The 12,912-nt window shown below is 33.6% G+C and overlaps 1 protein-coding gene across 3 annotated transcripts in view; it reads right to left on the bottom strand.

Moving 5' to 3' along the window:
* The window catches only part of Akt3 (AKT serine/threonine kinase 3), a 244,109-nt gene that overhangs the window by 31,165 nt on the left and 200,032 nt on the right, over positions 1-12,912 (bottom strand). For all 3 annotated transcript variants that reach the window (XM_057770332.1, XM_057770331.1, XM_057770333.1), the window contains one exon: positions 7,932-8,060. In XM_057770332.1, the coding sequence (XP_057626315.1) occupies positions 7,932-8,060 (129 nt within the window). The remainder of the gene's footprint in view (positions 1-7,931; positions 8,061-12,912) is intronic.

Here is a 12,912-nt window from a genome sequence, read left to right as displayed (position 1 = left end):
ATGTAATACATTTTATTTACTTTTTAAAATAAACACATTCTTAACATAGGTGGTTTTTCATCTGACACATGGACCTTCACTGACATACAGATACATGATCACGAAATTGGAACTGTTTGCTGTATCTCTTTATGGTCAACAATCCTGATATAATAAATTGTATTACTGACATGCAGACTTTAGCACTGTTGGGAACACACTCTAACAACTCAGCCATACTCTTAAGAACCTTTGCTATCAACAACAAAGAAATATTTTATGTAAGTTGTGAGGTGAAATGTTCAAGAAATCAAGATAAAAATGACTGTTACATGCTACACAGACACAATGTGAAATGTACTCTACTATTCATATTATATATTTTCTGTTAAATTTTCAAATGAAATTAATTATTCCAAACATATGTATTTTATATTATTTTTGGGAAAACAGTTTTTCTTCCTTATTCAAACTCCTTTTTCTAAAATTCTAGTAGTGTAAAATTTGCACTTTTTAAGGTAATTGTTAAAAATCTCTCTGTTCACTTCAAATGATGGCTTTTCTGTAGCAAACCAGCTCATCAATTTCACGGTCACTGTGAAATTGCTAAGGGTATGAAAGACAGTGGTCTAAAAGCACAGTAAGAGGGAAGTATACTTCAGTCCCATTCAACCTAGTCTATCACCTTATTAGGCTATAATTGCAGATCAGAACATATTCTGATAAGACGTCAGTTAAAAAAAAAATAAACTGATCTTGGTGAAATGACCTAAGTACGCCTTACCTTAAAATGACATAGATTTTTACCTCAGCAAGGGTGTAGACATTTAGTGCTGCCTTCCATCCTAATGCCCTTTGTAATTTTAGATGTAGCCTGTCCACTCAAAACAATTTCCACAAAAGCAAGGGACAAAAGAAAATGTACTAAAAGAAAAAGTATATGCCATTAAGTGAGGAGAGACCACATAAAATCAAAAGTCAAACAGCACAAACTCCAAGAAACAGGCTGGGTTTCAATTTTCCTACCAGAACCCAGAAATTGCTTTACTCTCAGACATAATAAAACCTAATATTCAAGCATATTAAAGCAGGCATCAGTTAACACCAAACATTTGTTAACAGCTGATGAAAATACTTACACTTATTTTTTAAAAATGGTAGGTAAATGAAAAACAATTTTAAATTGACAAACTCTTAAACAGTAATTTAAAGATATTTAAAAATTGTGTATTTCAAAATGACATTATCAAGTAAATGCTTCCAACATTAACATAATAGGCATTTTCAAAAACATTTTATTTCCAGTATTATTTTACCAAATAAAATTTACTGTAAGTAAATGGACACCTATTTCAGTTTGCTAGTCAGGCCAAACAATGCACCCAAGGCTACCAATTATAAGGAGACGATGTATGCCCTGGAGTGGCTTGCTGCTCAATCAATAATCCTGACAGAACAGATGGGAGAAAAATCAAACATCTAAACAAACTGTCTACACACCTATGTTGTGAAAGTAAACTGTGAACGTGGATGAACCAATTTACCACTTTTTCAAATTTTTTTTTTTGGTAACCCCACATTTCAGGTAACTGATATATATGTTATGTAAAAACATCAATATATATACTTCATCACTTCTAAAGGTTATTTCTCTATTCCTCACATCATTTGATATTTTATCAAGTTGGCACTTGATAAAAAAATGACAAAAGTTTTCTTATTCAGATTTTAAGAGTACAGTTTCAAGAAGTAATAATAATTTATAATTCATAAAATTTTGAGTTTCATGGTTTGTCAATATTTTTCATATTACTATTTCAAATAACATTTTCTATTTAATGCCAACTGCTCTAACTCTTAATGTGGCATCCATAAATGTCATGCTATTGCTCTAAGTTTTATGTTACCTCCTAGCAGTCTACAAATGCCTAAAGGCAACTAACATCACAATTTCAAAAGCAAACCAAAGTCAGATTAGGAAAATCCCTCAAGACAAAAGCCAGGTGTAAAAAGAAGCTTATGTGGGATTTAGCTAACAAAACAAACAAACAAACAAACAAACAAACACCCTCCCAAATTAGTAAAAAGCACTAGCTGTAAAAGTTAAGGGGCATTTATTCTATTTGACTTCACGTTTAAACATACTCAATTATGTGACTTTGGGATGACTGTTAACGTCACCCATAATAGGACCATAGTAAAGGCATAAATTTAATCAAGTAACAAGCCAATTCATCTGATAGAGATTCTTAAATATAAATTCTAACTATTAAGCAGACAACAACCGGAACTAATTACTATGCCCCTGATGGGACTTAAAAGTATTTAACTTCCTGGTAATATTAGTGATGACATCTTTCCAGACTGTCAGAAAAAGGAAGTTTTAAAATAACACTTTTTCACAAGGCTCTGTAGTGTAAAATAATTTCATAACATTTTGGGATATAGCAAAAACCTGTTCAAGGACTACACTGAACGTAACTGTGCACACTACTATTTCTGCCTGCAGATTAAAGATGCAAGCACACGTAACTGGCCACACTCATCTCTCACCCAGAGTTCCCAAAGATGATACTGGAAGAGTCTCCCAGACGTTCTGTCCCTTCACCAACATTGCCTCACACTCATCTTTTCCATGTTCCTACTTACTTCTTAGGAAGTTAATGTATATTTCTTTTTTCCCCCCCAGGGTAGAGGTGGGGAAGGGCCCTGTATTTTTTTTTTTTTTTTTTGGTTTTTCGAGACAGGGTTTCTCTGTGGTTTTGGAGCCTGTCCTGGAACTAGCTCTTGTAGACCAGGCTGGTCTCAAACTCACAGAGATCTGCCTGCCTCTGCCTCCCAAGTGCTGGGATTAAAGGCGTGCGCCACCACCGCCCGGTGTTAATGCATATTTCTGATTTTAAAATTTAATGTAGTTAATTTTCATGTGTACTATGATTTATTACAATAAAACAGATTTCTTTACCAAAAGTTATCAATTTTCAGAAGCATTTCATATATTCTCAATACTTCATATCAGATATTAGACATAGATTTCAAAAGAAAAATATACAGAATTCTAATAACCAAATGTTTTAGAAATGGGCTCTGAGAAATAAAAAGAGTGAATTTAAAACTACATTTTAGTCAGTAGGGGGGAAATGCACTTTATACACTTAGAAAAATAAAATTTCCTATTTCAATTTTCAAAAAAACCACAGCTAGATATTATACATTTCTCAAAAATCAGGTCATTTTAGAATCTCTGTGTTTTTTTTTTAAGTTGGTTATCAAATAGTTTTATTTTTACACTATTACAGAAGTGCATTTCTCTGGGTTCCCCAAACCACCTTCCTCAACCTTGCCCATCTGTCACCATCTGCTTCTTTTTAGCATGTACTTTTTGTGTGATCACATAAGCATGTGAAAAATAACTAACATTCAGATGATTATCTGCTGGTACATTTGAGGACTGGGCACAATAAAAGTGAACTGCCAAAACGCACTTAACACTTTTAATTTTGTTGGGTCTTGCATGTAAGCTACATTTGATTTTCAAACTGTTTTACAGTTGGAAAGTTGAGCAGGTACTGCTAACTCAAGAGCAAAGCTGAGACTACAAATAATTAGCACTGCATAAAATCATCTGGATTTAATAGGATCCAAACTAAATAATGAAATTAAAAAAATATATGTGATTTCTATTTTCTTTTATAATTTATAGGTGTTTAAACCCAGCACAAACTACAAAAACAGAATCCTCTCAAGACATCTTATGGTCTATAATTTTCTAATAGATTGGTTTTATTTCCTTGGACTACAACAAGAAAAATGAACTCATTTAAAGCTGTACATATCAATGACTTTCCAGAGATGCTGCACAATGTGATGTCTAGTTTACAGTTTGTCAGATCCTAATCTATATAATCTCCTCAAAGATTATCTTCCTATCAGAAAACTACCACTAAAGGAATTATATTGTAAACGTCATTATTCATCAAAAGAGGTTAAGAGAAAACACTTATTTAGGTATTCATTTTTCAATTAATAGTATTTTATCTAGAAAATTACCTTTTCAGGGGATATTTACCAAATAATAATAATAATCAGAGTCCATTTAAATATAAGCATTTACCTAAATGTGCTGTAAGTCTGATATAAAGAACATTTAATAAACTGGCGTTAGATGACTTCTCATATGCTTTTTGAGGAATCTTTGATGTTCACACCATCCAACTTTAAATAGCAATCACTACAATCAGATAGAAAAACCAAAAAGAAGAGCATGCAGGTTGAAAGGAAGGCTGCTGCATGATGCCCACAATCTGTAGACAGTGCTCAAAGAGCAGAAGTGAGAACACCAATGGGATTCTTGTACAAGAGCAGCAAGAAAAGATCAGCATTGAGAATGATGCAGAATAGAAATGAAAGGTTCGAAACACGGTAGACACTATCTGAAAATAAAGAGAAAGGCTAGTTTCAGCATGAGACAGTCTCTCTAGCTGACCATGTAAATCCCTCTGTAATACATCCCTGGCTTACAATTCACAGGTACTCCTTTACCCAAGGGATTCCAAATGAGTTCCTTTGCATCGCAACCACGAGCCACATGTCCATCCTCGCTCCCTTCCTATTCTGTGTTAGGGTCCCTATGCCACACTCCCCAGGAGGGCTTATTTGGTCTTCCACTGTTATATGCAACTGTAGATGTTATTTTCCTGAGCAGCAACCTGTATTAATTATACTCTATCACTTTACTAAACCAAAAGATAATTGAAGAAAATCATTTCCTAGTTTTTCTGTATACCTAGCACCTACCTACCACAATGCCTAAAAGCTTGTTAAGTATTCAGTATTTCTTTACTCCACAAATAGATATCATCCAATGACATGGCACAAATTGATGACTAGAATATGAAAGTACATTTTTATGTCTTAAGTACGGTAAATATATTCCAAGATATTCCGATGTAGTAATAGGAGCAGCAAGCCGCTTCCCGCCGCCCAGCTCCCGCACGGCTAGCTTTACCCGAAATAACAACACATAAATTGTATTCTTTTAAACACTGCCTGGCCCATTAGTTCCAGCCTCTTATTGTCTAGCTCTTACATATTGATCTAACCCATTTCTGATATTCTGTGAAGCCCCACGAGGTGGCTTACCAGGGAGGATCTTAAGCTGCGTCTGTCTGGAGTGGGAGAATCATGGCGACTGCTTGACTCAGCTTCTTTCTCCCAGCATTCTGTTTTGTTTACTCTGCCTACCTAATTTTCTGTCCTATCAAAGGCCAAGCAGTTTCTTTATTAATTAACCAATAAAAGCAACAGATAGAAAGATGACCCTCCTCCATTATTCCGATTTAACAAAAATGTAGTAAAAGATATAGATATTTAGGACACATAATTTACACTTCAAAATCTGGTTGTTTCGAAGTCTGTCATCTACAAAAAAAAACTTCAATGACCACTTTTTTCTATAAATGTATCAAAATTTAAATTAATAAAATATCTGTATCAATCACAGATGGATAAACAAATTGCTTTTTAAAGGCTCTAATACTTTAAAAAGATATGCAGGAATTAACCAGGGGATGGCTCAGGAAGCAAAAGGTGCTTGCTGAAAAGTTGACAAACTTGAGTTTGAATCCCAGGTCCCATGTGGTATAAAGAGAGAATGAGTGTCTGAAGGCTGCCCACTGACTGCCACGTGTATATGCCAGTCCATGCACACACATGCATAAATGCACAAACACTAAAATAAAAATATTAAATATGTAGAATGACTACTTAATGTCTTTTTAAAGAAACATGGTTTCTTGAGTACTGGTAACTCTTAGAAACAAGTCTCTTTACATTCAGTTCTTGGTTTTGTCTTTCAGTTGATGTCTCCACAGAAAACAGTATTTTTGTTGTTGTTGTTGTTTCTTAGAAGATCATCTGCTTCTCAAATGAGACATGTTTATCTTCTCCAGAATAATTTCTCCTAATTGTGACATAACTAATTTTGGTATTCTAAACCTGGGGTGCCATCATTCATCACAAATGTATAGCAAAGGCAACTGAATACCAGAAAAACAAAGAATGTGTTCTCTGACTCTCACAAAAACAAAACTAGTACAGAAAATATGATTTTATATTTGAATAAACAAAACATCCTTTCTAAAATTTCATTTCTTTCACAAAAACAGAATTTTAAACTTTAGCCTCTATAACAGAGAAAATTACATGTTTGGCTAGACAACAATACTTGGAAATGTACTATATTTTAAGTATTAGCACTTATTTATAATTACTAGGTTTTTTGAAATGCTAATTGAACTCCTAGTTTAAAAAACTAATACTGTAAGGCAACATGCTAATAAATACATAATTTATTCTAATTTCTAATTTCTTCTGATTACCGTTTCCTGTCGGGCCATCATTCATATAATTGAAGATGAGAAGGTAGGCTTTGTGGTCTAGCAACCCTAATTAGAATCCCGATCCTCCCGGGAAGTACTGAGGAGTAATATGACCAAAATATATTATTTACATAAATGACACTCTCAAAGAATAAATATGTTTTTTGTTTTTTAAAGAACCCTGAATTATTGTTTACCCCATAATACCCCCCTAGCTGGGTTCAGATTACTAAAATGAAAAATGAGTTTCACTATATTTCCATGGTATTTCAAATGTCACAGGGACAGAGTGAAGATTAATAACAGAAATCCTACTCATCAAAGAAAGATTCCTTCATCTTTAACATCAGCCACACTGTTTTTCCTGCACTCTAAGGGAGTGGGGCCATTGGTACAGCTCCCACCCTTTCTGACTGCCCTGTGTACTCCTTCCTCTTCCTCTTTGTTGGTTTCCTCCTTCTTAGTACTCATGTATCTGAGCAAACAGCCCTTATGTAGCCTATGGAAGATTTTGTTACCCAAATGTATCTGCAGTAACTCCACCTCACATGCTCCTCTGTAATGGGTGGTATAATCTATGTATGTACTGTCTGAGTCTGTGAGTGTTTACAACAGCTTCAATGAATAAACATATGACAAAGTGATGTGGATCCTTTGAAAAAAGGGCAAAAAATGAGATGACACACAGATGATCTTAGCAGCATTTTCCTTACCAGCCAAAATGGGTACATGTGGGTGAAACTCAAAGACAATTTGCTAAGGGAAGAGCAAGACATAGAATGTAATTTTATTTACATGAAATGTTGAAAAAGTTACAAGAAGAACCTAGAGAGAAAGGATGAGAAACTAATGAGAAACTAATACACACACACACACACACACAAACACACACACACACATATAGTTTCTGTCCTATAGAAGAAGTTCATTGAGAGCAGTCATTTTCTATCTTTCTCCTACACTGGCATATCACACACACACACACACACACACACACACACACACAAAATCCGCAAAACAGACAGAAACACAATAGATTCTTAAATAAACTAATGATCACTTCATGGATTGGGAGCCTCCTCCTCCTCCTTTCTTATGAGCCCCAAAATATAAGTGATTTTTTTTCATTTTCCAAAAAAACCCAATTTCCAGTAGTTAAGCATGTACACCAACAAGTACTATAATCGCTGCTTCTTCATAAATTCCAAGATTGTTTAAAAAACTATAAAATGCTTATTGAATTATTCCATTATTCTATTTTCATAAGCAAAGTAAAATATAAAGAAATAAGACAAAATAAAATATATAGCCAAGAAAAAATGATTTAATCTACTTTACTAAAACCATTACAAACTTTAACATATTAAAAACTTTATTAGAAATCAAAAAACTTAATTTCCACATCTGTAGCCTGAAAATACCTCATTAATGAGTTAAAGGCAAAATAAATTCTGAATGAAATCTTGTTTTTGTTTTTTTTTTAAGTAGGGAGTACTGCAATTTGAAAAAATATATTGTTTCTCCTTGAGAAACACCAGTGCTATTGTTCCTTTAAATGGAATTTAGGCCTACCTCTGGTGCCAGATATTCTGGGGTACCACAGAATGTCTTCATGGTGGCTGCATCTGTGATTCCTTCTTTGCAAAGTCCAAAATCTGTAATTTTTATATGGCCATCTTTATCCAGCATCAAATTCTCCAACTGTGTAAAAACAGCATAAATCATTCTGTAAGTTTCAACATGAGAACAGTTTCAGAAAATGATTAATAAAGTACTAGAAAGAGACACGGATATATTTAATGGAGTTGTCAGGCCTTGCAAGTCCTATAACTTCACATGTAAAATGAAGGATCTTTTATCAAACATTTGTTGTGAAAAAAATTACTGACTTTAACATCAGTGGAAAAAGTAGGTCAGCCTTAAGAACCATTTCTGATTAAGTTCTAATGATAAAAGACTAATCAGAGTAAATCTCAGTAAGCAACATCAATACTTTGTACTGTAAAGTATTTACACAAACCCAAGTTTCATATCATCTACTGTCAGTTTCAATATTCCCTTGAGAGTTAGCATACTGTTTTTTGCTTACAGAAACATTCCTTTGATAGTTTGAGTTTTCTAAGAGAAGATAATTCCCTTTGTATTTCTTACTAATGAAAAAAAAAACCCAACTCTTTTAAACACAAAAAGAAAAAGAATCCCAAAGTGAAGTGAAACATGTTATAAAGCTGGAGTCTCTGAACTCAACTTTAATTGATAGGTAACAAAGAGAATTGTAAAGATTTAACCTTTGGCAAAAATCATACATCTCGAGTTATGAGATGCTCTGGGAACAAGAAATTTTGGCAAAGCCAACACAATTAAGAATACCAGTGTAGTTGACCCTCCTACTCAAACCTCAGCTATAGTATTATCACATGGAGATCTGTGTGAATTGAGATATGATCATACAGCTGCATACAAAGTGTGAAAAGCACCTTAACAAGGTGCAGAATACTTAACTTTTATTTAAGGAGTAGATATCTTAATATGGCATTCAAAGTATTTTTCAGAACTCTGAAGTTAATGTGAAACATAGAGAATGCCACATATGAACATAGGTAGGTTAGATACAAGTCATACAAATATGTACACAACATCTGCAATATGGCCATGCTTTATATAATCAAAAATGTAAGTGAGCAAGTTATGTTCAAAGCAGAAACCACAGCAGACATATCTTTTTATATAGCACTTCAACAGATTACTTGATTGAACTGAATGTGCAATACATTCCAAACAAAATGTACTTCTGAACAGTAACTGTTTCTTCAGCTTACTTACAGAGCGATAAAAAGAACCTTAACTATACCATTAAACTATTTTCCAAAAATTAAGCTATTTTATCCAAATTCAGATACATTTGCTTGCATCCTTCTTTTATTTTTCTACCAACCTACAACCTAGAAATAAAGCCCAATTTGCATTAAGTAGTATTAAGTCCCGAGTATTAACTCCGACCAAGAACTCTCAAGAGTGTCTCTTCTTATCTTTTTCTCTGCTGTGGTTGGTCTTTCTTTTCTCTCTGTGCCTCTTCTAAACACATTCCTTATTCAGCCCCTCTAACTTGCCACAGTTAAAACGAGGCACATGCTGAAGCTCAGTTGCCTTGCTGAATACAACCTACATTCCCTGTTCTTAATTATTTTAAAATGTGTTTTCTATGAATATTCATACTAGTCCTTATTTAACTAATGTGTTAAAGAATTTAAAATTCTTCTATAGTATTTCTAAAAATAGTAATAATTCTTATAAGCATAATGTATAGTTTTTGTAGATCAAATAATAAATACCAATTAGAAAAAAGTGAATAAATCTTCTATCCTACTGCACACACACTATAATCTAGTTTGTATGCATTACACCAATCCTACTCATATGATTTATATGCATCAGAAAGTATTCTTTTAATGATTTATTTATTCTTATTTTATGTGCACTGATGTTTTGCTTCCATGTATGTATGTGTAAAGATGTCAGACCCCTGGAATTGGAATTGAGCTGCCATGTGGGTTCTGGGAATTGAACCCAGGTCCTCTAGAAGAGCAGCTAGAGGACCACGGAGCCATCTTGTCAGCCCCCAGAAATTTAGCTGCATGTGAAAAAACCTATTCTGAATGATTAGTTTTAAACAAAAGAAAAAAGAATCTAAAATAAATAAACTTGTCTTTTTCCCCCAAATTTGGGTAAAATTTATTTAAAAAAAATCCTAAACTGCAGCAAGATTTGTGGATTCATATCTCAGCTAAGGAAAGAAACAAGTGATAGACAAGTACAGAACAATGGTGACCACTGTTCCCAGTTGTCCCAGAAGTTGGTTCTCAGAACATGGAACTTTAAAATGCTCTAACTGGAAATTTTTGAGTAAATCAAGGCAGTTGGCTATCATTCCTTTTATATTACTGCATTAGCTTCTCTTCAAAAAGTATTACAATGATCTACTAAGAAATGAGATAAGCTTAAGGATGATGGTAAGAAATGGTAAGGAGTCAGAGTAAAGGTCACAGGAACACAATAAATGGGGGGGAGACAGCAAAATGATTAGGGTATTGAGTGAAGTCTGGTGGTTGGCACTAAATTAGTGCTCTGCTCCTTTTCACTGATAATCTCTGACTCATTAATTTTTACATACCTAACTTTCATTTGCACACAATGCTCAATTACAGTACCTATTTGAAATGAGGGTTTTAAGCATACAATGAGATAAATAAAAAAAAGTTAAAACTGTACGAATGTGACAATCATTTCTTAATGATGGAGAACTTAATGTCTATTCTGTTGTGAAACAGTTTTTGTACAAGATCAAATAATAAATACTCATTAGAAAAAAAGAATAAATCTTCTATCCTACTATGCACCCATTACAATCTAGTTTGTATATATTACACCAATCTGCCTCAAAGATGTGTTACGTTTGTTTGTGCTGCATTTGTTTAATTACATAAAGATGTGTTGCATCTGTTGACCTTGCCTGATTGGTAAACAAAGAGCTTACACCTGATTAGTCTAATAAAGAGCCGAATGGCCAATAGCTAGGCAGAAGAGGGAAAGGCAAAGCTGGCAGGCAAAGAGAATAAACAGGAGAAAAGAGAGAAATAGAAGGAGAAAATGAAATAGACGCCCACCCGGGGCCAGAAGTCACTCAGCTGCTAGTCAACCAGACATGAGAAAACAAGATATACAGAAAGAAGGTTTAAAAAAAAAAAAACAAAAACCGAAACAAAAGGTAGATAAAGTGAAACAGATTATTTTAAATTAAAAGAGCTAGCTAAAAAAAAAAAAAAAAAAAAAAAAAGAGAAGGAAAAAAAAGGTCTAAGCTGGGCAGAGTATTCAAAACGAGTCATGATTTGGGAGCTGTTTGGTGGTCCAAAAGACTGGTATACTTTTCTTAAAACAACAAAACAAACAGACAAAAAACAATGTTTTTGTTTGTTTGGGGTGAAAGTCTAGCTGTGTAGCCCAGATTGTCCTGGAATTCATGATGCAAATCCATGTGGCTTTAAGAGCAATGGCTCCTGCCTCTGCTGCACAGTGCATACCACAATGCTGGGCCATTCAGAGGATGATTTTTAAGTTATCAAAATGTCCTGAGAACTCCTGAACAATACTTTAATAAAAAAGCAAAGTTCAAAGATGAAAACCTACAAGAGAAACCCTGTCTCGAAAAACCAAAAAGAAAAAAAAACCTACAAAAATATTTCTTCAGTTCAGTAAATTTGTTAAAGTACTTTCATTAGTTTTTAAATAAAATAAAATATAAACATCTATTTCTTAGTTATTTTACATGTCTACTTTCATTCATCAATTACTTGTTTTTCATGATTATCATATTTTATCATACCTAAAATATCACATTATGAATGACAAAAAAAATCACTTATCACCAAAGAATAAACAGAGGTAATCACCTTAGGAAATACCCCATATTTTTTGTTTTTTAAAAAAAATCAAGTTTAATCTTATATCAAGATAAATTAGGAAGTAAAATACAATCATTATATACTCAGTATTTTGCACATGACTTACTAATGTTCTTATACAATATATAAAAAAATCATAAATGAGGTGATTCATGAGCTTACAGGTTCCACAAATTCACCTAAACATCTAAGATTCACTGTCTCAGAACTCTTAATGTCAACAATTTGCATATTAGATTAGTTAAAATCCAGTTCTACTGTGTAAATTAAGAAACTAAACATTTGAAAATGCTCTCTCTTTGATTTTTTCTTCTAAATATCATGGTTTTCCTTTCTTCCTAATAAATGTAAAATTCATTATCGGTTATTGTTCAAGCACTCTCAATTTTTAAAATTTAAGACATCTGTTTTACTTCCACAATAAGCTTCCCAGATTAAGGATACTATAGTAGCTTACCGTTAATAGATGCACAGCTAGCAAAAGCAGGAATATTCCTACTGTTGTACTGGCTTTTTGGGAACCCATTATCTTTGGATGGACACCTTGTTGATAGATATTATATCTATACTAGGGAGGGCCTTGGACCTTCCTAACAGCAATGTGCCTTACCCTCTCTGTGGAGTGAATGGGGGATGGGGAGGGAGTGGGAACTGGGATTGGTACATAAAATGAAAAAACATGTTTGTTTTCTTTTTTAAAAAAATAGAAAAATAAAAATAAAATTAAAAAAATATTACTCTAAGGAATATTCTAAGGAATAAAAGTATTACTCTAAGGAATTTTTACCATTCACCCTTATACCTCACTTTAGCACAGATGAACCAATTTCAGTTTTAGAGACCAATATTGTCTATGGCTCAAGAAGGCAGAGTTCTATTCTACACAAGCAGATCTAGCTGATGTGGGATATTCTTCTGTATATGGGTTGTTTTTATTGGTTGATAAATAAAGCTGTTTCGGCCAATGGCTTAGTGTAGTTAAGCCAGCCAGGAAATTCAGACAGAGGTAGAGAGAGTAAGTGGAGTTGAAGGAGACACCATGTAGCTACTGAAAGAAAAAGATGCCAAAACCTTACCGGTAAGCCAGAGCCTC

The sequence above is a fragment of the Chionomys nivalis genome, chromosome 5 (assembly GCF_950005125.1).
Source record: "Chionomys nivalis chromosome 5, mChiNiv1.1, whole genome shotgun sequence".
NCBI classification, from domain to species: Eukaryota; Metazoa; Chordata; class Mammalia; order Rodentia; family Cricetidae; genus Chionomys; species Chionomys nivalis.
Note: the sequence above shows the minus strand (reverse complement) of the source record. Positions and strands in the feature narration are given on the sequence as shown.